Genomic DNA, 27766 nt, shown 5'->3' with positions numbered 1-27766 from the left:
AGTTTTTTGAACCTTGATTTATAATGTCTATTAAATATCTAATTTCTAACAAGAAGGACCTGTGTTATTATTATTACCACCAGTATTATTGACATGTTATAAAAGAGCACATGGAAGACAGAATAAACTCTGCAGAACCAAGGTGAGCATGTCCTTTCTTTGTTGTCTCAGAACCTACATTGCTCATTGGACCCATATCTTGCTGTGAGCTCTGGACACACTGAATTTACCAACCAGCCCTACTTAACACGATGTTCACAGGTTTGGAAGGAAAGATGTGGCAATCCCACTTGTTTCAGAAACCAGAAGGCCCAGTTATCTATGTGACTGATGCCTCCCCTGAAGGCTGTATCACATGACCTTCAGAAAGAATCACAATTCAGCTGAGACCTAAGGCCAAAACATCAGGAGCAAATATACCCGAATGCAAATATGGCTCCAGTGAGGGCCTCTATCCAAGACAGGAAATTACTAATGTCTGCAACAGGCAGCACCATGCTCTAGGGCCACAGACAAGTGAAGTCTGACAGAACACTGAGCATTAGCCAAAGGCAAGAAAGCCGGTAGATTAAATCCTGCAAAGTAAAATCTTGTTAAGACCTACTAGTTATTACAGGCATGCTTAGGCAATCTAAACCTCAGATGCAATACAATACAGTGTGCCCTGGCGGTAAGATTGGAACTGTGTGGCTCGCGTCCTGAGGGGAATACCAAATTGGTGAAATCCCAATTTGAATATAACTGGGAACCTTCTTAAATTTTCCTTGCTGGCCCAGGTTTCCCTTTCCTAAGCTGAATTCTCAGGACTCTTTGGGGGTCATGAGAAAGGATCTGGCTTTGATGGAGTTCATCTGGGGCTGAAGTTCTTACAATCAAGAAAGAAGTGAATGGGCAAGGAATTGAGGTTTCACATCAAATCAGAAGCTCTCCAAGAATTGTACACAAGGATTTATGCATGAGATGTAGAAGAGACATAATTTAAAATGGAATATTGTAAACAACTTGCTGTTTCTAAAACACGCAAGCACACCTGTGGGGCTTTTGTACTTGCTCTTCCCTCTGGGGTTGAAATCGAGGAGGGAAGGGCTGGGGATCACAGGGAGTCCTGGAGGTCTTGGTAAGGAGTCTGGCTTCTACTCTGAATAGGGAGGTTTAGAGGATGTGGGCAGAGGAATAATGTAATCTGACTTATATTTTATTTTCCCCTCAATTATCTGAGAAGCATATTTTAAATAGAGAAAAGTAAACTATTAGGACAACGAACATCTGTGTATCTTTCACCTATTCTCTGATAGCTTACATTTCACTATGTTTGCTTCATATTTTGTTTCTTTCTCTCTTCAAATATCTTTTATTTTGCTAAATCATTTGAAAATAAGGTGCAGATGTCAAGACGCTATGATAAATCCTTTAGTATGCATCAACTAAGAACATGTATAAAATCAAATAGCGTTATCATACCCAGGAAAACATTATTAATTCAGTATCATCTGTTGTACAGTCCATATTTACATTTCCCCAATTGTTCCATGATTGTGGCAAAGTGTTGTATCTAAAGATAGCCACCACAATTTCTCTCTCTTCTAGAACTTTGTTACTCCCCTGTAAAGAGGTGGAATCTAATTCTCCTCCCTTTGAATGTGGACAGGCTTTTGTGAAGCAGAAATGATGCTGTGACTTCTGAATCCAAGGCAGTTCTGCTTCTGCTTTGCTTGCAGTGACACTTGATGGAGCCCTAAAGCTGTATAATTGGCCTGAGGCCATCCTGATGTGAAGAATCCCCTAGAAGCCCATGGGTACAGATCACATGAAAAGCCCTGAGACCAATGCCCTGCCCGCTCCCTGCTGCTCCAGTGGCCTAGTGTTCTAGTTGTAGTTCTCATCGGACTGCAACCTTAAGAGACATTCGAGGCCAGAATCACCCAGTCTAGCCCTTCCTGAATTCTGATCTACAAAAACCATAAGAGATAATAGAAGGATTAGTGTGTGTGTGTGTGTGTGTGTGTGTGTGTGTGTGTGTTTAAGACACTGTATTTGGGATTATTATGTTACTCAGTAATAACACCTACAAAAATGACTTTTATTTCAAAAAAAAATTCAGGATCCAGTGAGGAGTTAAGCAATCTACAGATTCAATACGATCTCTATCAAAATACCAACATTTTTCACAGAACTAGAACAAATCATCCTAAAATTTGCATGGAGCCACAAAAGACCCTGAATAGCCAAAGGAATCTCGCAAAAGAAAAAGCTGGAGGAATCCCAATTCCAGATTTCAAGTTACACTGCAAAGTTGTAGAAATCAAAACAGTATGGTGCTGGCACAAAAACGGACACATAGGTCAGAGAACGGAAGAGAAAACCCAGAAACAAACCCACAATTATATGGTCAATTAATCTATGACAAAAGAGGAAAGAATATGCCATGCAGAAAAGACAGCCTCTTCAAAAATGGTATTGGAAAACTGGATAGCTACGTGTCAAAGAATGAAGTTGGACTAGTGTCTTACACCATACACAAAAATAAACTCAAAATGGATTAAAGACCTAAATGTGAGATGTGAAACCATAAAAATCCTGGAAGAGAACATAGGCAGTAACCTCTTTGACATTGGCCACAGCAACATTTTTCTAGATATGTCTTCTGAGGCAAGGGAAACAAAAGCAAAAATGAACTGTTGGGACTACGTCAAATTAAAAGCTTCTGCACAACAAAGGAAACCATCAACAAAACTAAAAGACAACCTACTGAACGGAAGAAGATATTTCCAAATGGCATCTCTGATAAAGGGTTAGTATCCAAAAAATGTAAAGAATTTATGCAACTTAACACCCAAAAAACAAATAATGCAATTAAAAAATGGGCAGAAGACATGAATAGATATTTTTCCAAAGAAGACATCCAGATGGCCAACACTTATGTAAAGATGCTCAACATCATTAATCATCAGGGAAATGCAAATTAAAACTACTATGAGATATTACCTTAATAGAATGGCTAAAGTTGAAAAGTCAAGAAATAACAAGTATTGGTGAGGATGTGGAGAAAAAGGAACCCTTGTACACTGTTGGTAGGAATGTGAATTGGTGCAGCCACTGTGGATGCCAGTATGGAGGTTCCTCAAAAAATTAAAAACAGAAGAACCGTATGATTCCATAGTTCCACTACTAGACATTTACCCAAAGAAAGTAAAAACACTAATTTGGAAAGATATATACACCCCTGTGTTTACTGCAGCATTATTTACAATAGCCAACATATGAAAGCAACCTAAACATCTATCAATAGATGAATGGATAAGGAAGATGTGGTATATAAATGCAATGGAATATTACACAGCCATAAGAAAGGATGAGATCGTGCCATTTGAGACAGCATGGATGGACCTCGAGGATATTATGCTAAATGAAGTAGTCAGACTGAGAAAAATACCATATGATTCTACTCATACAGAAAATGAATAAAGGAAAAGAATTAGATCTATATGTCAGAGAACAAAGTGATGGTTGCCAGAGTGGGGGGTTGGGGTTGGGCAAAATAGGTGAAGAGGAGTGAGAGATACAGGCTTCTAGTTATGGGATGAATAAGTGACAGGAATAAAAGGCACAGCATAAGAAATATAGTCAATGATTCTGTAATAGCAGTGTATCAGGACAGATGGTAGCTACAGTTGTGGTGAACATAGCATAATGTCGAATAAATTTGTCAAATCACTAAGTTGTATGCTGAAAACAATGTAACATTGTCAACGGTACTCAAATAAAAAAGAAAGTATTGTCAAGAATACAAAAAGATATTTTTAAGTTTTTTTTTAAACTACGGTAAAAAATAATAGGAATTCTATCCTGTTAGCAAATCTTAAATGTACATTACAGTATGTTAACTACATACACATTTTTGTAGAGCAGATCTTTTCATCTTGCTTGACTGGAGCTCTATACCCACTGAATAGCAGCTCCCCATTTCCCCCTCCCCCAATCCCTGTCAGCCACCACTCTGCTTTGTTTCTAGGAGTTTGGCTACTTTAGATACCTCAAACAAGCGGAATCACGAAGTATCTGTCCTTTTGTGACTTATTTCACTTAGCATAATGTCCTTGAGTTTCATCCACGCAGGAACATGTGACAGGATTTCCTTTCTTTTTAAAGTTGAATAATATTCCATTGTACACATATACCACATTTTCTTTATTCATGCATCTGTCAATGGACATTTAAGTTATTTCTACTTCTTGGCCATTGTGGATATGCTGCCCTGAACATGGGAAGGCAAATTATCTCTTCGAAACCCTGGTTTCAGTTCTTTTGGACAAATATCCAGAAATTGGATTGTTGGATCATAGACTAGTTCTATTTTTAATTTTTGAGGAAATACTATACTGTTTTCCATAGCAGCTGCACCATTTTAAATTCTCGCATTAGGGACCACTTTGCCACGACTACTAGGATATATGAGAACCCCTGTTTTTCCACAACCTTGTTTTTTTTTTATTTTTAAGATTTTATTTATTCATTTGAGAGAGAGAGAGAGAGAGCCAGCAAGAGAGGGAATACAAGCAGGGGGAGTGGGAGAGGAAGAAACAGGCTCCCAGCGGAGGAGCCTGATGCGGGGCTCGATCCCAGGATGCTGGGATCACGCCCTGAGCCGAAGGCAGGTGCTTAAGGACTGATCCTCCCAGGTGCCCCAACCTTGTTAACTTATTTTATCAATATTTTGAGTTTTGGTCAATATGGTAGATAAGAAATAATATCTCAGTATATTTAACCTTGCATTTTTCTTCCGCAAATGAAACTGAGCATCTTTTCATAAATGAAATGACTTTCAAAAGAATCTGCCTGGATGCCATGTTGGGAGATCATTCTGCCCAGTAATGCAAACTCTCTTGAGTCAATTCTGTGATTCTGTGATTAGGTACTTTCCAGGCAACCAGATTTCCCTTCAGATTAAAAGAATACTACATATGTGGGCATTGTAAATTAATCCACTGTCATTTATTGAAAACTATGTGCCCCAAATTCTGCAATGTATTGTGGTTATAAAACAGAATAGGACATGATGTCTTGTATCAAGGAATGCACAAACTATTGGATGAGAAAGATAACTGATTATAGAGCTGTGGGCAAGTTATGTTAGGGTTATGCCTGGGTGCTGTGAGAATACAGAGGAGAAACTGCAGAGTGATGGGAAGTCTTCTATAAAAAGATGATATATGAACTCAGATTTGCTGGAAATAATCAACTTGAACCCAGTATGTTCTTTAAGGCACAGAATGAGATGATAGGTCCTATTTAGGGAATCTATGGGTCGAGTGAAAGATGCATATATGATTATTGAAAGAAGGGGAAACTATCAAAGGATTAAACAAGGAATAACATTCATTTCTTTAATTTAATACCTATTTTTAAAAATTTCTTAATTTCCATTCTAATGACGATTTATCATATTTCTCTTTTTCTTAACTGTGGAAATCAAAAGGACTTAACTATACTATCTTGTGGTATTTTAAATCTCACAGTGGCAAGTAATTATATAACACCAGAGTTAGTCATGAGGAACATTACTGTTAGAAAAATAGGGCTGATATGTAGGATAGCAAAAAATGAAATAAAATATTTTGGCTTTACAAGTTTAAAAGTCTTATCAATTTGTAAGTAACATCAACAAGATAAAAAGTGATTCTTTTATTATTATTATTTATTATTTGTAGTTCTTTAAATGTACATTCAACATTTTCCCTTGGCTATAAGTGCTTATTAAAGCTTTTTACCAAAGCACTTTTTTTCTTAGATTTTTTTTAATTGTATAAATTTCAGGCCTTTAGCTTTATAATTTGACATTTGCACACACTACAAAGTTAATACCACCACAAATCTAGTTATCATCCATCACCATAGAGTTGACCCCCTTTGCCCATTTCACCCACCCCTGAGCCTCCTTTTCCTCTGGTAACCACTAGTCTGTTCTCTGTATCTATGAATATATTTTTATTTTTTTTGTTTATTCCATTGTTTATTTTTCTTAAATTCCACACGAGTAAAATCATATGGTATTCGTTTTTCTCCATCTGACTTATTTCGCTTAGCATAATATCCTCAAGATCCATCCTTGTTGTCACAAATGGCAAGATTTCATTTTCTTTATGGCCAGGTAGTATTCCATCGTATAAATGTACCATATCTTCTTTATCCATTCGTCTGTTGCTGGACACTTAGGTTGTTTCGATATCTTAGCTATTGCAAATAATGCTGCAATGAACAAAGGGGTGCATATGTCTTTTCAAACTAGTGTTTCTGTATTCTTCAGATAAATACTCAGAAGTAGAATAGCTGGGTCATATGGTAGTGTTATTTTTAATTTTTAAAGGAATCTCCATACTGTTTTCCATACTGGCTACATCAATTTACAATCTCACCAAAAGTGCATAGGGTTCCCTTTTCTCTACATCCTTTCTAAAGTGTGTTATTTCTTGTCCATTTGATAACAGACATTCTAACAGGGGTTAGGTGATATCTCACTATGGTTTTGATTTCCATTTCTCTAGTGTTAGTGATATTGAGCATCTTTCCATGTGCCTGCTGCCCTGTGCCTGTACCTCTTCTTTGGTCTTCGTCCCTGAGGAGTGTCCCTGCTGTCCTGCCTCTCCAGTGGATGCTTTAAGATTTGCAAATGAGTCCTCTTTATCTATCATCTATGTGCTTTACAAATTGGGTGTTTTGGGCTGGTTTCTGGGTCAAGTGAGTTTACACACAAGCCTTTTAAGAGCAGGTTTTCCATTCTCCACAGTTTTGTAATTTTCCTGAACATAATTCCCATCGATTTTCAAAGCCTGTTTTTTTCTGGGGGGGGGGGCTTGTGTCTCCTGAGCAGGATATAAAGGTTGGAATGCCTGATGTGGAGCTTTGATCTGTCACTCTTCAGGGAGAAGTTCTGTACCCTTCATATCCCTCTTGATTGTGACTTGCTGTGGCTGGGGTGTGTTTTTATTCCCTCAAGAATCCATGTCTCTGCTTCTGTTTCCCCTCTTGATGCTACCCTTTTATCCTCTGTTGTGGAGGCCTGTTCATTCTATTTTTAGGTCCCTTTCAGAAGGAATTATTCTATATGTAGTTGCAGATTTGTCATATCCATGGGAGGAGATGAGTTCAGGATCTTGCTATGCCACCATCTTGAACTCAGCTCCCCAAAGCACTTTTTTTTTTTTTTGTCGTTGTTTGTTTGTTTGTTACTCAACAGGGAGGTGGGTTCCTTTTTCCTAGAAAATGGCTGGAAATTTTAAACCATTTACACATTTTTTTCGGTACCAGGTAACTGAGTCACATTGAAAGTAATATGCATCACATTAAGCCAATTTAACCAAGAATGCAGAAATAGGATGTTGGTAGAACCACTGAACTCAGAGTCAAGAAAATCAGGGTTCTCAACAGAATACTGCAGGAAATGATCTTGAGCCTAAAATTAGGTGATTGAATAGATAAACTTTGTGGCTCTTTTCAGCTTTAATTGTCCACTGTTCCATGTCAGGTTAATTCATCATCACTTGTGAAAACCTACCACCATTAAGGGTCAGTTAAAAATTTCCTGGATCATGAATTTCACTTACTTGCAAGCAGAGAATCTCCCAGAATGTAGTTTTGCTAAAACCAGTCTTATTATTCACATTTGGATATACCATGAGTCAAGCGATGCTCCTAAGACATAACTAGTCATGCATTAAGTCAATTATTTAAAAAAATTTAGTGACCTCTTATTAGATTCAAGAGATTGATCTAGACACAGTAGGAAGCACAAAAATGAAACACACATAGATCATTCCTGTAAGAATGTCTCCTTATGTAGAAAAAAAGATGTAAACTTAATCATGTGGTGAGGTAGGTGTTAGGTGACATATGAGACTTACAGATAGAGAACAACTGGAACTGAGTAAATATTCTATCCCTGATAGGTCATAAATAAGATAACATAATGTTTTTAACAGCTGAATGTATTCTACTATGGGGAAACATAATTTGCTTTACTGGTATCCTATCCCCCCTGTTTTGTCAACTAAGTTCATTCATTTATGATTTTTTAATTTTATTTTAGTGGAAGCCATAAACAAGCAGCACTAGCAGAGAAGACATATAGAGTCTGTAGTAGAAGAGACATTCAGACAAAGAAGCTTTGTGTGTTCATACTAAAGCAGCAAGGCAAGATCAAAATTCATAATTCTAATTTTTATGGAGCCTAGAATTGCCTTAGACTCAGAAGAACCCTTCAGGTCCCATGGGCCCTGGTTGTTCAGCTTTCTGCGACTACACACCCATTACTTGGGGTAACCTGAGTGAGTCTCTCGTCCTTACAACTGGAGGAACTCAACAAAAACAATTCTCTATAGAGAAGAGACAATTACATACATGAAGCACAGTATATAACAGTATGTAATTCAGCACCAGCCAACTCATGAAACAGGTTCTCGGTATGCTTTTGATTTGAGAACTATCTTACCAGCACCCAGATTTCCTTTCCTTTTAGATTCATTGTCTTTTTTTCCCCACATCAGGTCATTAGAAAAGTCCATTTCTCTTTCTTAATATATGTTAAATAAAAATGAGGTACGAGGCATCATGTTTAAACATGGGAATGGTTTTGGAGATGAAAGACACGTTGTCTACCACAAGAAGCAAACAGACTAATAGCAAACCCACAATTACAGTATAAGGTAATAAATACTTGGAGAGAGTCTGTAGAAGATGCTATGGGAACACAAGGCGGGGCCAGAGTAGTTTCTTGAGGAAGGTGATCTCTAAGCTAAGCTTTAAAAGATAAACTGTAGTTACCTCTACTTTAAACTCCAGTTCAACTTAGAGTTCTCTGTTCCCTCAGAAAAACATTTATTCTCATTGCTTTTTAAATCCTACTGCAGATTTGAGTTCATTTCCAATTCTGACACCTTGATCTTAGGTCCATGGTTTCTATAGCAGTTTTTGGTAATCTTTGTTTACCAACACCATTTCTCCATTTTCTTCCTTTGTAATAGTTCCCAAATCTGCCTGATTATAAGAATCAACTAAAGCTCATGATAAGTATTCAGGTCCCCCAAACTGTTCCTAAGAGATTCTGATGCATTAAAGTTTGGATTTTTTTTTTAATCAAGTGTCTTAGGTTATACTCATTATTAGGCATGTTCAGGAATCATTTTTCTACTATCCAAAGTTGTTCTTATTATCATTTATTTAATTTTTAATCATGGGTTTTCTGTTATTCTTACAATTTTTCGTAGGATTAATAAATAAGAAAGGAAAGAAACAAAATTTCTCATTAGGAAAAAAAGTTGCTTCCTTTTAGATGAATTTTATAGATAAGCACACATAACCCCTACTCATGTAAAGAATAGTTTTAAAAATATTTTTCAATGTGGGTTAATTTCTATATATACAGCTATCTTGTGTGAATTTTGTTTTACTTTCATTATAATCCACTCAAATATGTTATTCCCAGTTTAAGATACTCATTCTTTTTGCATCCATGTTTATGATTTTTCTTTAATTAGAGAAAAACAATGTAGATTTAGCTTTTAGGGATTTGGGTAGGAGGGTATAGAGGGTATAGTGGATGGATGCTATGTCAAATTGAGAAACAGAGACAAAAAGTATTTAATAAAATATGGACATGTAGGTTATCTACTGTTTGTATGGGATGTTTAACAGTTTGACGAAGGAAGTATAATTTTGCTATGCTGTCAGGGTTTTTGCTCCACTTGAATCCCAAGCAAGTGTGGTAAGAGCATGAATTTCATGACTCTTTTGGATTAATAAGTGAAGCAAGCACTGACTTTATTATCAAGTATGTTTAAGGGAGGCCAAGTGTCCCACAGATATCAATTGTTAATGAATGAACACCTAGCATCTGTTTATTGAATAAAAGCATAAGCAAAGACTCAGAACAATTTGTAATTAGAAATAAGAACACTGGAGCAGAAAGGTGACATCTTTTTTTCAGAGCCATACAAAATAATATGGCTCCTACAAGAACAATCATGTCTAATCCAGAACTATCCCACTTGTCACACTAGTTAGGTATTTTTGTATCTTCTTAAGATAGGTGGAACTGGAAATTCATGTTAAAATGGACAGCATACTCTTACTAGTTCCTTTTGTATATCTGTCATATATTTATAGGATTCTACTTGTTGAGGGCAGTGTAGTCATTGTCAATGAATATTTTTTGTTATCTTCATAAGTTTCAGTTTTTTAATACCCTTCTAGTAGACTCTTTTTAAAAGGATATATGAGAAACAAACTGAGGGCTTCAGAGGGGACGGGGTGGGGGAATGGGATAGACTGGTGATGGGTAGTAAGGAGGGCATGTATTGCATGGTGCACCGGGTGTTATACGCAACTAATGAATCATCGAACTTTACATCAGAAACCAGGGATGTACTGTATGGTGACTAACATAATATAATAAAAAAACATTAAAATAATAAAAAAAAAAGGATATATGAGGTACGTGTAGCACCGCGAATTGATCAGGAGTATTTGTGAGTATATGTTTGTAGAAATTTTGTGCTTGTATGTCTATAGATAACAGTGACTCCAGGATAATTCCAGGTGCTCTCTCCTCTGATATATTCATAAAGTAACTCTCATTACCCTCCTGAATCAATCAATAAACACTTCAGGATCTGTTACTTAGCCTGACGGGCTCCAAAACCTGATTCAGTATACTGACAGAGAGCTCCCATTTTTTTAGTGGTAGAATGAAATTAGCAAAGACCATGAAATTAATAAATAAGACCAGAATGTCATTTATTAGTTTAAAATGGGAAATTGTAAATTATGGAGGAACTGAAATATTAGAATATGTACAGTTAGAGGGGATCTTCTCCTGGTAGGCAGGTTACATGGTAAGTATTCACCAATTGAAAGATTTATAAAATTGCACTGTAAATTACAGTTCTAGTTAGTACAAGTTCTTATGATCAACATATTCTTTTCTTATAGGAAAGTTAACTATAATTAAGAAGTCACTGGGTGAGTTTAGAAACAAACACCTACAAAAAAGAAAAGAATTCTTAATTTCTTAGTGGTCCTAGGATCAGATAGACTGATGGGCCCACCTCCCAACTGTACCTAAACTTCCAAAGTCAACATATTAACCAAAATCTCTGTATTCAACCTACATCAGAGGGGTCTAGGCCTGTGATACTGGAAATATTATTTGGAGAAGGCTGAGGTTTTCTCTCAGACAGTGCTAATATTTGTTTTTATCTGTGTTAAATTTATTTGGTCGGCACTTTTTTCTTTAAGCAATAAAAAATATTTTGGTAACAGTAGAGCATTTCAGACTAGAGTGTTATTCTAGCTGTCTTTGCTGTGATGTATTCGAGTTTAACTCTGGGAGGTACTCTGTTGCAGCTACCTCTCACCCCGATAGTGGCAAAACTTACTGTTGCACCTTGATATTATGCTGACATGTGGGCAGGAAACTTTTAAAATATGTTACTTGAAATCCTGTTTATATTTTCATTTTCAACTCAAGTGTATTTGAATATATTTAAGAGATATTGGTATGTTTCCAGCACACATATACCTTTTTGTATGTTGGAAAACTCATTCAGCATTCTCAGAAAATGGCACTTCTAATCAAGGACTGGGGTATTACTTAAGCTTATAATGGCTATCGTTCAAATCTACTATAATTAAATTTCATATCTTTCCTACAGCTAATATCTACTTTGATTCCATCAAGGTTTTCTCATTCTCGTTCTGACCTAAAAAAAGAGTGCCAGTTGCCAAATTAGTAGCATGCCTCACTGCACCTGGACCTCTCTTAATTTTAACACAAGCTTTACCCAAACATGTAATTTCGGGATGGAGAATTCAAGGGAAACGGGTCACTCCTCCTCACTCTGTTCTACAAGGCAAACATCACTAACTAATGCTAGGAGTCTTCCCTTGGGTGAGACTTGGGCTGAGTCTTAGCAGTGGGTTTCTCAACCAGAAAACTCCAGGGAACTACAGTTGCTTCCAAAAAATAGGAGTTGGCATGCCAGATGAAATTAATTTGGATTCCTTCCCTATTGTATGGTGTCTGACAAGGAACTGTCAATTTTGAATTCCAGCATTTATCTGAAAGTAATTGTCTACTGAAAGTTTTCTGAATCAGGAAAGCACAAGTTTTCTGAAAAAGTTTTTTCTCCCCTTTATTCCCTGTGGATCTTCTCATCAAGACAAACAGAACTGACAAATATTATCTATATTTGGCCTGAAAAGTAGCAAGATTTGCTAAATATTTAAAGCATTTGCTCAGCTAATTTAGCTCAAATTAGTATCCAAGATTCATACAGGCTTTACTATAAGATTTTTATTTAAGAAAATAATTTGGTTTTGAAATAGTGAAAAACATTTCTTATAAATCTATTGTATGTGAATGATCTAATATCAAATTTTTTTCATGTTAAATGAAACTAATTTCATCTAGAAAGTTCTGAAATTATAATACCACTAGGAATTTCTTAAGTACCAAAGCAACTATTGGGAAAAGAATCAAATAGGGGCCACCTGGGTGGCTCAGTCAAAGTGACAACTCTTGATTTTGGCTCAGGTCATGATGTCAGGGTCATGAGGTCAAGCCTCAAGCTGGGCTCTGGCTGGGCGTGGAGTCTGCTTAAGATTCCTTCTCTCCCTTTCCCTTTGCCCTCCCCCCACCCCAGCCCCAGCTCACACTGTGAGAAAAAAAAAGAATCAAATAGATGATTATCTGTTCATATTCCTATTGCTCTATGATAAAAGGAAATATAAAACATAAGAATTGTATACTTTACAAATAAAGGGTCTTAAAATTACTGGTAAAATGTTAACATATTAAGAATATTTTAACATAGTCTTTAGTTCATAATCAAGTATTGGTTTATCTCTTTTACCTGTGTATTACTGGCTGAATTGAAAAAAAAAAAAGAGAGAGAGAGAGAAGTAAGCCAGAAGAGATGATTCCAAAGATGCTTCCATTTGTAGAGAATAGAAATGTTAGAAAAATCAGATTATTTCTGATGCATAAATCATAATTATTTATATTTTGGGGGTATGAAGATTGATAAACTTCCAAAAGGCAAAATGGCATTCTACCTGAAATCATCTCGATTTTTGGATACACAGGCTGATTTTTCCCAAAGATGAATTACCCTTCTTTCTAATCTCATTTTCTAGAAGCCGAGAAATAAATATAGTCATTAACTATAAGATGATGATGAAAAATACCTGTAATTTTATTTGTAAGACCTGTAAAATTAGGATCCAGAGTGGGACTTTTCAAATTTTATTCTCTTTATTTCTATCTTCTTCAACTTTTATGCTAATACACTTTTTTCATATTTGGAAAACTACACTTTTTCATCTTGAATATTGCTAATGCCAGGGGCAAACCATACATCTGATAAATAAACCTAATTTTATTTTTTATGTTAGTGATATTCAGAAGGGAAATAAAATCCCTTCTTTTCCTTATACACCTTACTTCAATTAGTTTGTCTTTCTCTACACAACTTTATAATACTTGCCTCAGGCAGATATACACGCAAATGGTTCATTGTGGAGTTGGCACACGAGTATTAAGAAGTGAAGGAAGAAGAGCAGAAGCCAATTAAACAGGTTGCTCTGCCCAGCCTGAGACCTAGCAAAACAAGATCTCACAGAAATGTATCCAAAATGACCATATTTGCTTATCTAATTCCTCTTCCATTTTGCTTATACCTTTACTTTAAATAGGAAGGGAGAAAAAAGAATAATAGTGTTAATGGTCACCTAAATGAGAAAACTGGTCCACAGTGGGAATAAGAGAGTTTTGCAGGTGAAAAATCTTGTTCTCTGGAAAAATGTGTCTTCATGTCTTCTGCCCATTTTTAACTGGATTATTCATCTTTTGGGTGTTGAGTTTTATAAATTCTTTATATAAAGAAGACATACAGATGGCTTACAGACACAGGAAGAGATACTCATCATCACTAATCATCAGGGAAATACAAAACAAAGCTACATGAGATATCACCTCACACCTGGCTACAATCAACAAAAAAGAAACAACAGGTGTTGGTGAGGATGTAGAGAAAGAAGAACTGTCTCGCACTACTGATGGGATGCAAAGTACAGGTACTCTGGAAAACAGTATGGAGATTCCTTAAACAGTTAAAAATAGAACTACCCTCTGATCCAGCAACCGTACTGCTAGGTATTAACCCAAAGAATATAAAAACACTAATTCAAAGGGATACATGCACCACAGTGTTTGTAGCAGTATTATCTACAATAGCCAAATTACAGAAACAGCCCAAATGTCCACCGACTGATGAATGGATAAAGAAGATGTGGCATATATATAATGGAATATTACTCAGCCATAAAAAGGTATGACATCTTGCCATTTGCAATGATGTGGATGGATTTACAGAGTATTATGTGAAGTGAAATAAGTCAGTCAGAAAAAGACAAATACCATATGATTTCACTCACATGTGGAATTTAAGAAACAAAACAAGCAAAGGGAAAGAAAAGAGAGAGAGGCAAACCAAGAAACAAACTCTTAACTTTAGAGAACACACTCTGACGGTTACCAGAGGGGAGGTGGTATCGGGTGATGAGCATCACGTGTTGTATGGAAGTGTTGAATCACTGTATTATACATCTGAAATGAACATTATGCTGTATGTTGACTGGAATTTAAATAAAAACTTAAAAAATATATTGTTCTCCATAAAAGCAAGAAATCTCTGAATTCTGAAAACTTTTCAATGCAAAGGAGGTTCTGGAGCACTTTCTTGGCTTTCCATAAGTTCCTCATGTCACTGCTACTTGTAGAATGAGTTTGCCTCCATCTCTAGATGTGGTTCCATTGAATTTTTTTCTGTTTTGGAGCTAGAACTTCATATTGATTTGGCTGAAACTACCCAAACTCTGGCCTTTTTGTCAGAGTAATTTTCAGCCACCCTGCCATTTTTCATCATTTTTTTTTCTTTTATTTCTTTTTTTTTTTTTTTTTTTGAGAATAACTCAAAGTACTTACTGGATTGAGAACCACAGTGAAGAAAAGTTCACCTCCTTGGATACTCTTGTCCAGCTCTTTGGGACCTCCTGGATATTCTTTGTAGAAAATTGTGTGAGTGAAAAGCCCACAGGTTTGTCTTGGAAGAACCTGAAGGAAGAATAAACAAATAAAGAAGAAGTTTCTTCAACCAATTAATTTGTTGAAACTTGGGTTTTTTCTCATGGTGTCATTATTCAACTCTTAACTAAGACCCAGAAAATCCTTCATACTCTGGGAAAGCAAGAATGACATCAGTACAGAAGGAATACTGAAGAAAGTTGAAGAAATATTTTAAAACTAAGATAGACTTTGAATTATTTTAGCCACTTATCTATTTTAAATCTCCAAGTCAGTCCTGCTGCTGTGAAGCCTAGTATGTTCCAGCATCTTAAGAAATAAAAAAGAAGTGAAAATGAGACTTTAAAAATATTGGAATTGTCTACCCTGTAATCTAGTAGGCAAAAATTTTAAGGATAATAATTTCTGCCAAATTCTACACATGCAGTAGAAAATGAAGTCAATTATTAACTTAATGAAATTCTTAAGAAATGGTGATATTATGCTGAGTGAAATAAGTCAATCAGAGAAAGACAATTATCATATGGTTTCACTCACATATGGAATATAAGAAACAGGGCAGAGGACCGTAGGGGAAGGGAGGGAAAACAGAATAGTAAGTCATCAGAGAGGGAGAAAAACCATGAAAGACTCTTCACTATAGGAAACAGAGGGTTGTTGGAGGGGAGGTGGATGGGGGGATAACTGGGTGATGGGCATTAAGGAGGATACGTGATGTGATGAGCACTGTGTGTCATATGCAACTGATAAATTACTGAATTCTGCATCTGAGACTATGCACTATAAATTGGCTAATTGAATTTAAATAAAAAAAGAAATGACATGTTAAATTAGAACAAATATTTGAGACACAAATCATAGTGTCTTTTCTCGTCTGGAAGGACTACTGCCCCAAATTTTAAGTCTGAAGCCTGCCAGTTCCAAAAGTTAAAAAGAGGTTTTGCTTTTGATTATTAATTTTTATAAACCATCATAAACAAAATGATAAAACATCACTTAGGAAAAAACCTTATTTTCATCCTTTGTATATGAAAGCCATTATTTGTTTCAATTATACACATTTGTGATAAGGATATTTTTTTCCCCAAATTCTTACAGCTCTTCTGGTAAAATAACAGTGCAATTATAAAAGAAAGTGTGAATGCTGTGCAGGATGGTACAATCTTTAGCTAAATCTTATATAATGACTTCATAATGACCTGTGTTTCTCACTATGTACTTGAAGTAGTAGACAATAAATGAATATGCTTTGGAGAGCTACAAGCTTACAGAATCTTAAATACACAAGTCTTCTGCTTATTGTCCTCAGTAAATTGATCTTCATTTTTTCTGTCTTTATTCTTAAAGCACATGTATCTCAGTAAGTGCTTTCAAAATATTACCTACCTAGGACTTTTCATGCTTTGCAACCCTCTACAAATATTCTAGTTCTTTTCCTTTAGTTTCTGTATTATAATAAATTTCAGTCTAATCCTTGAAAGTTTTCTTACAAAAAACACAATTCTTAGCTTAATCAGTATATCATACACTGCTGTGTAAATCAAAACTTTATATATCCTATTTATTTTTGTAAATCAGTCAAATATTCTTGGGAGCTATTCTATCTTGATGAAATAGTTAAAAGAACTTCAATTTATTGCCGAGTATTAGCTCTGGTGATGTTTAGGTTTAATAGTACCACACTTTCTTACAATGTTATGCACAAAATCAATGGCAAACAAGAACCCACTGCAAAGATATTCTAACTGAATTAAATATATTCCCTAACAATTCATGAAAATATCATTTTCCTGGAAATCAAAGCTTTATACAGCATTTATTCATTTTTTTAAACAAATACATATTCAATGCTATGTAAGTCCATGTGGTAGAACACAAAGATATATTCTTTCTACTCTTGAAGAATTTAAAGTATATCAGAATAAAGAGAAATACCCCAAAGCTAAATAATGAAATCCCCACATGTTATTAAATGCTAGGTTAGTTTTACATTCTGAAAGTGCATGATTTTGAGTCACTTTTGGGATTCAGTTTGAATATCTTGCCTGAAAAACTATAGAAACATAAAGAGCTGTCTTTGGGACTTGATTGCTTCACCGATTCTATGCAAAATGGAGAGAGAAGAGGAAAGAAATTTGAGTTTTGTCTATCATTCTCAAAATATTTGAGTTTGAACGCAGAGAAGAGGAAGTGCAAGGGCTTTACCCTGAAACTCTGGGAAGGATTGCACCTGCTGAGAGGATAAGAGCTACCATGAGCCCTAGGGTGATCATGTGGATCCTGTGGGCCACCTTAGGAGACTGAGGAGTACTTAGAATGTGACAGGGTCATAGTCCATTGTCTTACTCACTGAACTCAATGCTACACGACACTGAACATGTTCCTTGAAATAGCTCTCTTGTATTAGAGAGGGAATGAGAAAGGTGTTGTTGTTGTTGTTGTTGTTGTTGTTTTAGGTATTTTGCTATGGACTGCCCCCTAGAACTGGTTCTGGGAGTGTTACACTATCAAACTCAAAGTTTGGGACATTGAGGAGACTATGGAAACCCTGCTGACAATAACTGGGAGATGGTTAAGAAAGCCGTAATCAACAAGAATCTTGACCAATGGGACCTGAAGCCAGTATCCTATACTGAAGACCTAAACCTGGAGCAGCTGTCAACAAATGCTTCTAGGAGCCACCAGTAAAGACCACATAGGAAGCTGGCAAAAGGACTAATGGGAATCTTTATCCATGGGCATCTCCATTAGAAACAGAAAGTAGATAATCAGGATGTGTAGTCTAATTGCTTAGAGGTCTCTGGCTTTCTCCAGAGAGTCACATTTAGCAACCAGGGGTTAAGGTAGAGAGTCCCGGTTTTTCCTTAATTTCTTACTGAATGAAGATCAAATTTGTTCAGCAGACAGTGCACTAGGACTGGAAACTCAGAGACTCTGATTAGGGCACAAACACCTTGAAATGTAGTAGGCTTTTATATTCTTAGTGGAGTTACAAGATGATCTGTTAGGGGAATTCACAGAAGAGGAGGCCTGAGTTACCTGCTCAGCTGTCACACAGCAAGGTGCTTTACATTAAATTATAGGATATGGACTTGATATTGAGGAATAAAGGGAATAAGAATAGGTAGAGAGTGGTCAGAAAGTCTTTCAAGGTAGAATAAATGACAAAAACGTGGACACGGCAATTCTGTCTTAGAACATTTTGGCTGGAGTGAGTCTGTATTAGCTGTAGAAAATTAGAAGATAGAAAGGTAGATTTAGTCTAAACTGTTTTCAGGTACCAGAAGAGCAAGTTAAGGGGCGTGGAGATAATTGGAAGTATCAAGGTTAGGAAGGCAGTGTTTTAAAAAGAATAAAAGATGGGCACCATCTGTGGGATAGGCTGTAGTGTGGGGGGTAAATGGAAGCTATAAACAAAGTAGGAACCAGCAGCATAGTTGACACATGAAATCAAGGCAGTGAATTAGGCTGTGGGAAACCAGGGAAATAAAAATTTATGATAAAGGAATTACTGATGGAATGTAGAGACTGGAAGTTAGAAGGCAGTGGCCAGCATGGTGTTCGAATTGCAGAACTGAATTAGGACTAGCAGGATCAATAATAGCTGGGTTGAAGGGAAGAAATGAGTTTCATTTAAGGCCTTTGGAATTTGATTCATGAGTATTAAAAAAAAAGTTTTCCTCATCTCATAAAACAAAATATGGGTGTGATATTTTTTTCCTTTTCATTCTCTTCCTAGGAGGGCATATTGGCTCTTGTGGTCTTAACTTGCATCTCTATTTGGATGACTCCAAGCCATGTTCTCTCTCTTTTACTGCATAATCAACTGCCTGCTGAGAATTTCCCACTTGGAAATTCTCATCCGAGAGCCCACAAAGCAAATATAGAGGGTTTTTTTGGATTGCTACAAAACTGAAGCCATAGGGACAGTTCCATCAAAACAGGAAATCTGCTAGAGCCTTTATTACCTGTAAGATTCATGCATTTATAATACAGGTAAAATATGTTTTCAGGAGAAACAAAAAATGAACATATCGCATGGGACACAGCCAAGCAAATTTTCTGGCAGTACAAACAGAAACAGAAACAAAAGAGGACAACATTTAAAAAAGTCCTTAGAGACTTAAGTTCACTATTCTACTAAGACTGCATATGATTTTAAAATGGCAGGAAAGTATTGAATACTCTTAAATTGTAACCCAGGTCTCCTAAACTCTCTTTGGTCAAAAGGCTGGCAGCTTGAGGCATAGTGAGTTTATTTCCAGTAAAGAAGAAGGGCAGACTGGGATAAAATAGAGCCACTATGTCCTCCTCTAGCATTTACAACAGTTTTTATTGAGGAAAAAGTCAAGATGGGAGTTGACCCAAGTTAAATGTCATTATCCACTCTGTAATTTTTGCACACATTGGAAAACTGTCTGAAAAGAAGTCAGTTACACCTAATTCTAGAGTGTAGACATCTGGTCAAACTTAGTCTGACAGAGGATTACAGTGCCTCACCGCACAGTGTTCTTCTGTGTGGAATTCCTTCCCAGGATGAGTCTAAATTAGGAAGCCCCTTCCTAACATCAGTACTCTCTGGATTTTCTAGTCTGGGGAAAAAAGTAGGATTTAGTTCCTTTGGGAGGCCTCACGAAGTATTAGGTAATAACATATCTTGACAGTATGCATGTGTCACAATTGGAAAAACAAAATAGGGAAGCTTTGGAGAGAATTTGACAGTGGATGTAAATGACTTAATTAACATCGTCTGTTACGTTCGTAGTCTATGTTATGATCTGTTAGTGATTATGCAGGACTTCAGGCATAGCTTCTTGTACGTAGTCGAGTTTTTTGTTTGTTTGATTGGTCTGAAATGGTAAAGAGAAGAACACTTTGACCTGTAAAAGAGCAGCATGGCTAATACAGAGAGAGTTGGTTTTAGTTTTACATAAAAATTAACTTTTTGAAGAGATGATAGCTTCTGTAAATTACTGCAAGTCAGATATATTAATTTTTAGTATTTTAACATCAGTTCCTCATTAATAGTAGTAGTGTCAGAAGAAAAAAAAGGTATTTTATATTAGAAGAATTGTAAAGAAGTGACTTTCATTAGAACATCCTTTGCTTCGATATAAATATAATTCCTGCAGCAGGAAGTTTTTCCTATAGTTACGTGCTCAATATTGTGCTCTTTTGTTCTTTCTTCAAATGAAGAACGTAAATCTGGGAGAATTGGTTGTACCCTGTGCATACCGGAGGAAGCTCACCATGATGTTTTTGTGGATGAAGCCTCTCCGGTATCTAGCTGGTTTCAGATGTGGATATTCTTCAGTGCTGGTGATTCTAATATTCCAAACCTTCTTCCAGGCCTCGTAAAGCTGAACGTGTACAGGGTAGACGCCTGAATGGTGAGGGGCCACCGCGTAGCCCATGTCGGTAGGAATGCCGTGCTCCTAAGACCAAGCAAACGTTAATTAGAATGTGTGAAGATTTAAGTTGATCCTATTTTTATCCCAGGATTTTCAAATGTACTACAAATGCATTTGTTTAAATCCATCTTTACTTAATTGTATTGTAAAATTAAGGTGTCATGACAACCTTTAGGTGTCATGAAGCCTGGTAACCGTTCCACCAGTCTTGATGTTAATAGATTTGTGTTTAAGAGGGGGCGGAACAGAACTAACGATTTTAATGAATACGTTGAAAGAGTCTGCATCTAGTGCATCTTGTCTTAGCCACCTAGTCTTCTATTCTCACAATTTCAATAAATTAAATGACAGGCACTTGCAACAAACAACACTCAGCACTCCCCACAAAAATAAGACCCACATTTATTAGAGGGACAGCACACGTTCCAAGTTCACTAGACCTGCTAACAGGATTTTATTTTGCCTGTTGCCCAGGTTCTACCAAATTTGCCACATTTCTGCTGGTCCCTCAGCATGTGGGCCAGTAATAGACTATGTTCCCTGCCTTAGAGGAAGCACACACCTGCAATGAGAAAATGTGTTAAATCTTATAGAGCAATTTTCTTTGAAGTTGAAGTCCTGGTTATAGTAAAAGTAGAAGGTACTGAAAGAACCAAATAATCTGGAAATTTAGTTGGTTTGAAGTCGAGATTTTGTATATAAAATGAGTCCATTAAAAAAAAATAGTTTTAAAATCACACATACATATGTGCATACCACATACACTACTATCTTCTATTCAGTTTGTCCTGACCAGGTCAGAAAATTCCAAACATAAATTTGTGTGGCATCTGGATATATTGGAGGGGGTTTGGGGAAACCTTGTATAATTGTCATTGTTCTTTTTCATGTGAGTTGGTCCATTAATCCTGAAACATAGAGGAATCTTCTGGCATAGAGGGAAATTGCACAGGCATAAAAGATGAAACACATCTTTTATAAAAAGAATAACCATGGCTTCAGCAGTAGATATGTATTTTTTTCTCTTGAAAGTTTGTTTTTCTATCTGTATTTTCAATTGCTTTATAGTCTTCAAAAGTTCCACCCAAATAGGCCTCCTTAGAATTAGTCATGGCTTTTCTTCGTGCCAAAGAACAATTTCACATACAGAGAACCATAGTCTCAGGATGCTAAATGAATTGACTTGCAGAAATATGCTCCAAATGGGTATGGAAAAAGAAGCTGGCTTTGTTTGGCTAGTTTGTATGGCTAGCTTTTTTTTTTTTTTTTCCAACTTATATAATAACAGGAGGTGAAGGAAGTATAGAAAGCCCTGAAAGAAAGAAAATGGGTAGCCAATGGTTTATTGTTCCTTAAGTATCTGTCCAACTCCTTCACATGGCATAAAAGGCCCTCAACATTTGGTCCCAAACCTGTCTACATAGCCTATCTCCTACCATCATTCATCCTCCCCACCCCCAATTTCTGATGATTCCCTTCAAGTCTTTGCTGTACACTGTATGCTCTGTCCCCCTCAAGTGGAATGTCCCTTACCCCTTGTCTTGTAAATTCTATCCATCATTTAAGAGCGAGTTCAGTCAGATGTACTGGAATTGCCGAAAAGGGGAGCTGCCACATTTGTTCCATGAGAAAGAGAATGAGTGGTATTAGAGTGGAGTGGCCCATGCCTGTGTTTCTGAAGGGTGACAGAGAAAGTTTCGTGTTCTTCATTGTATTTCCATCTTTGTAGAAATGGCCATATTTAATGAAATTGCTATTATATCATTTAGAATTTCTCTAAAAACTGAGTTAAAATATCTCACTGGATTCCTTTTACTGGTTTTTAGAAACTCAAACTAAACCAAATTTTTTCAACTAAAAATAATTCACCAGTGCACACTTTGTGTTAGAAAAGGTCAGTGAAGTACTCATGTAAATTGGTTCGAAAACAGGGGTGCAGTGATGATCGACCAGTTGAAAGAAAATGAATTTCAACCATAGAAATTTAAAGGAAAAAAATTAACAATTACAGCTTAACAGTTTCTTAAGAAGCAAGGATGAAATTCACGATGATAGGAACTGTATTACTAAATTCAAATATCTCCAAATTTGTAAGAAATTATGGTGATAGAAAGTTCAAGGTAGTTTTCAATGCCCATAAGTGGTCAGCTCTGTGTTCAGGAACCCCATGTAAGAAAAGGATGGTCCCACACAGCAGGGACACTTCCCTTCTTTAGGAATATTCCCAAATATTTGGTGACCAATATATGCAGAATTTTATTTTTACTTCCAGCCTTTAACACTGAAGAAATACTGAGGCTCCTTAGTCTCATCTTTTGTGTGCTGGTGCCATGCGTCACAGTGGTAGAAAACTCCACTTCTGGCGTCAGATATATCTGGCCATTTCACCCTCCCGTTTTCTACCTGTGTGGTGTTTGGCAAATGATTTATGACCTCTAAGCCTCATGTCCTGTTCTCTAAACTATTAGTCATAGAGTACTGATCTTGAAGGGGTTCAGAGTATTTAGTGCATGATACACATTCACTGTATGTTGTTTATTGTTGTCATTACTGCCCTGCCTCCATTTATTTTTTTTATAAGCTATGATCCTACTGCTCAACTATAATGTGGAAATTATGAAACCAGCAGGCCATCTTTTTATCAGTAAAAGAGCTATTAAACCCTCTTTTCTGCTTTCGTTGTGGATTTTGGGAATCTCTCATGTGAGGATTCTGTGACTTCTATCTTAATATCTCTTCCTGTGCCTGCTTCCCGCCTGATGTGTCCAAATAGTCGCAACCAGTGCCATGCGGCTCCAGCCTATAAATCATTGAGAGTTAGTCAGTAGGAAATCTTTTAAAAGAGCTTTCGATGAAGGCAATATAAATTGGCCCCCAAATTTGCATTCAATACCAGAAAGAACACTGGAAATGTTCTTGCACGGAAAAGTTTGGGCTAAGAGATAGGTAGTGTATTTTGGAAGGCAGGCTATCGGGTTTTAGAGGGATTTAGAGGGGCTTAATTCTTGACTGATTATTCTCTTCCAAATCTTTTAATTTGAAATTAAACACATAATATTTTGTTATCTGGGGCCAAAAGTCTAAAATACTAGACATGTTGGCTTAAAAAGTTAATTCTCCTTCTTCATTAATCCTTGACTGAATGTAACATCTTAGTTCCAGGATATCAAGATTTTCCTGGTGGAGGACATGACCAAAAAGACTGGGAAATATGGCTAGGTTACTATAAAATGTAAGTCAGGTGCTTGAAACAATGTAGGATTAATGAGTCTTACAATCGAACCCTTCATCTCCACCTCTCAACTCTACCAGATATGCTCTTTCCCCAGGGTTCCTCCAAGTCATTAAATGACACTATCAGCCATCAGCCAAATAATGACTATTTAGGAAAAGTTAGATGTTGTTCTTGACACCTATTTCCTCATTCTGTCCTAAGTCCAGGCTATTATCATAGCCTATCAGTACTACCTCCAGTATGTATCTTAAATCTATCCACTTTTCTCCAGTTCGGTCATCACCATTATCCTGGTCCATTATCCTGGTCCATATCCCGAGACCATTTTCCTGGTCTCATCTACTACGGTTTTCGTGGTTTTGTAGCATTGGCTCCTAACTCTTCTACCCATTTCCTCTCCTGCTACATCAAATCCATTTTCCACATAGCAGCCAAAGTAATACTTAAAAGTCACAATATGATCATATAACTTTCTATTCAAAGTCTATTCTTGGTTTCCCCTTGCACTTATGATAAAATACAAAATTCTTAGGATAGCTCCAAGCCTTGCATGATAAGACCCTCTCTCTAGTCTCATTTTGCACTATCCTCCACCCTTCACTGTATTTTAGTCATGTTAATCTTTTCCTGAAATCCACCAAGGGCTTTCCTACCATAGCATCCTCTTATATATGATTTTCTCAGCCTGGAATGTCCCTATTCCAACTCTTCCCCTGGATAAATGTGATACCTCTTTTTGGTAATTTATTCTGTCATATCTACAAAAAGCCTGCACTGACAAGTCCTGATCTAAATTAAGTCCGCATTAAGACTTCTCCTTATAGCCTTCATTTCTTTTTCATAGTACTCGGGACGATTTGCAAGTGAATATTGTTCTGTATAATTATTTCTTAATGTCTGTCTTCCTCACTAAACAATAGACTCTGCAAATACTGGGTTCTGTTTCATTCACTGCTGTAAGCCCAGTATCTTGCCAATAGCAAGCACTCAATAAATATTAGTGAGTAAGTTTGTGAACGGATTCTGACCACCTCCCTCTCATGCTTTCTCAATGATCTCACTTAACCGCTCAGTTCACGTGCAGACATATGGGTAACTCACAGGGAAATTTAATACTTACATAAGTAATATTTGAAAACACTTTTGAGACTGTAGTTAAAAATTATTATTCAAGGGCAAAACAGACATGTTTATTTATTATTATGAACTTACATTTTTAAAATTATACCATAGAATAAAAATTGTAAGATTTTCATAAATTATGCATTTAAATACTTCCAAATAGAGAATGTGAAGATAATACATTTTTATCAAGCAAAAAGTGATTCTATAATTCCTTGGGAAAATTCCCCAAAAAAACCAAGAGAAGAAAAGAGGAAAAATTTGGTATTCAGGTATTTTAGCAACACTGAAGAATCATTGTTTATTACAGTCTTCAATAATATTTACTTAAATTCTTGCTAGTATTAAGAATGGTACTTTACTATTTTTTTAATTTGAGTATAGTTTACACACGATGTTAAAAGTTTCAGGTGTACACTTAGTGATTTGACAAGTTTATACAATATTGCTATGTTCACCACAAGTATAGCTGCCATCTGTCCCATTACATCATTATTACAATATCATTGACTGTATTCCTTATGCTCTGCTCTTTATTTCTGTGACTTACTCATTCCATAACTGCAGGCCTGTATCTCCCACTCTCCTTCACCCATTTTGCCCAACCCCTTCCTCCCTCCCCTTTGGCAACCATTGGTTTGTTCTCTGTATGTATAGTTCTGATTCTGCTTTTTGTTTGTTTATTCTCTGTCTTTTTAAAGATTCTATTTATGAGTGGAATCATATGGTATTTGCCTTTCTTGGTCTGACTTATTTTGCCAAGCATAATAGAATGGTACTTTACTTTTAATATTTTTGTTTTAATCTTTTTTTTAAAGCTTTGATTTTTTTTTTTTTATTCGACAGAGAGAGAGAGAGAGAGCAAGTGTGCACAAGCAGGGGGAGGGGCAGAGGGAAAGGGAGAAGCAGGCTCCCCGCTGAGCAGAGAGCCTGATGTGGGGCTCCATCCCAGGACCCTGGGATCATGACCAGAGCTGAAGGCAGAGGCTTAACCGACTGAGCTACCCAGTTGCCCCTGTTTCAATCTTTATTAACAGAAGAACCTTTTAAATTTCCATTTATGACTACACTTGTTGCCTGTTTCCATATTTCTCAGATTAGCAAGTTTAAAAACCAATATAATTAGAAAACCCACAATGATAGGTAACCAAACAGACATTCTATACTCTATAGTAGAAAAAATCTAAAATTCATTGCAACATAGTTTGGAAAAACTTATAAATGTTTTTCTGCAGTTCATTTGGTTAGGATGTCCAACTTCCTCAGTATGTAGATGTTCATTCTTTGGTTAACTGTATCATAGTACTGAGAATTTACATTTACAGTTTACATGGGTTTATGATAAAGTTTCTGTATGTTCACGTTTGATAGTATATTTTGGAGTTGTTTCTAGAAAAAACATTGTTTTGCTTTGCTTTTTAAAGTGTCTTCCTTAGGAGATATTGCTTTTCACAAAGAAAAGAATACATTTTTCCAGATGATAGGAGCATGTTTGAAAAATGAAATCAGAACCTTTTATCATAAAAGACTTATGAGTGCATGCACATACCTGTGCATACACACACATATACACTATATATATATATATATATATATATATATGAAGAAAATGATTTATGAACTAGTCCCTTAAATTTGAGGAGCATTTTAATGTTTCTAAAGATGATTTGTGTTCACCAACCAGGGAAGCTCTCCCCACTGTTTTTAATCCATGATCTAATCTTAAACTAACACATGTAATTTACCACCTATAAATTTAAGAAAGTAATAACCTCTTAAAATGTGATTGGCACATTTACATAAATTCCCCATGACAATGGAATGGTCGGTATCTACCAGAGAGTCTCAGGGATAGGAAGAGCATAGTATCATGGAGAAAGCACAGATGTAGGAGCCCTGGGCTCAATTTCAGTGCTACCCTTCATTCGTTGTGGAACTTTGGGCGGGTCTCCCTAAGCCTCACTTCCCTTGCTTGCCAAGTAGCGGTAACAAAATTATTTATAAAGAGTTGCAGAGAATGACAGATATAAATAGTGTTATTGGTCAATTACTACGTAATTTCCTTTCATTTTATTAACATTCTGTTTCCGTTTTAAACAACAAAAGGACGAGGAAAAATGGTAAACTAAGAATCCTTCACATCACTTATACCCTTCAAAAAACTCTTCAGAATTCTTTTTTTTTTTTTTTTAAAGATTTCATTTATTTATTTGACAGAGAGAGAGACAGCATGCAAGCAGGGGGAGTGGCAGAGGGAGAAGGAGATACAGGCTCCCTGCTGAGCAGGGGCTCATGCGGGGCTCAATCCCAGGACCCCAGGATCATGACCTGAGCCGAAGGCAGCTGCTTAACTGACTGAGCCCCCAGGTGCCCCCAGAATTCTTATTTAAGAGCAGACATTCCTAAAAGAAGATACAGTATCACTATCAATCTTATCTAGAAAAAGTATGTATTTTTTTTTCTGGAAAAAGTAATTGATATTATGTATAATATGGGAGGTAAAAATACTCCCGGCAAACCATAACTTTGATAAGACTGTACTAACAATATCCATAAAAACCCTCCTTGACACCATATATTCCCCTTCAAGTACCACCCCAAGTTAACAGCTTAGTTATTTGAAAAACTTAAATGAAATTTAGTACACCAAATGCATTAACAAATTCCAGTAACAAAAGTTAAGCTAATAATTCAGTACCAATACTGAAATTTAACCTTCATTTTCACTGGTAACCTCCAAGAAGGAATTATCTGGGGAGAGCAACAGATTTTCTTCTAGTCTTCCCTAATAATTATGTAATTTATTTTGAGTAAATTTCTATTTAACAGAGCATGCTGTTTTCCTCTCTTCGAGTTCCCTTC

At 36.3% G+C, this 27766-nt stretch overlaps 1 protein-coding gene and 1 long non-coding RNA gene across 3 annotated transcripts in view; one reads left to right on the top strand and one right to left on the bottom strand.

Annotated features, from left to right (window-relative positions):
- Positions 1-27766, top strand: part of LOC121101855 — a 192001-nt gene that overhangs the window by 93796 nt on the left and 70439 nt on the right. The gene's annotated exons all lie outside the window — the stretch shown is intronic.
- The window catches only part of NDST3 (N-deacetylase and N-sulfotransferase 3), a 157657-nt gene that overhangs the window by 69128 nt on the left and 60763 nt on the right, over positions 1-27766 (bottom strand). Inside the window, exons 4-5 of the mRNA XM_008689460.2 lie at positions 20386-20571; positions 15038-15166 (exon numbers count right to left, since the gene is read on the bottom strand). Coding sequence (XP_008687682.2) covers positions 15038-15166; positions 20386-20571 — 315 coding nt within the window. The remainder of the gene's footprint in view (positions 1-15037; positions 15167-20385; positions 20572-27766) is intronic.

This window comes from Ursus maritimus, unplaced genomic scaffold (assembly GCF_017311325.1).
Source record: "Ursus maritimus isolate PB19 unplaced genomic scaffold, ASM1731132v1 scaffold_11, whole genome shotgun sequence".
NCBI lineage: Eukaryota > Metazoa > Chordata > Mammalia > Carnivora > Ursidae > Ursus > Ursus maritimus.
This window is presented reverse-complemented; position numbering and strand designations above follow the sequence as displayed.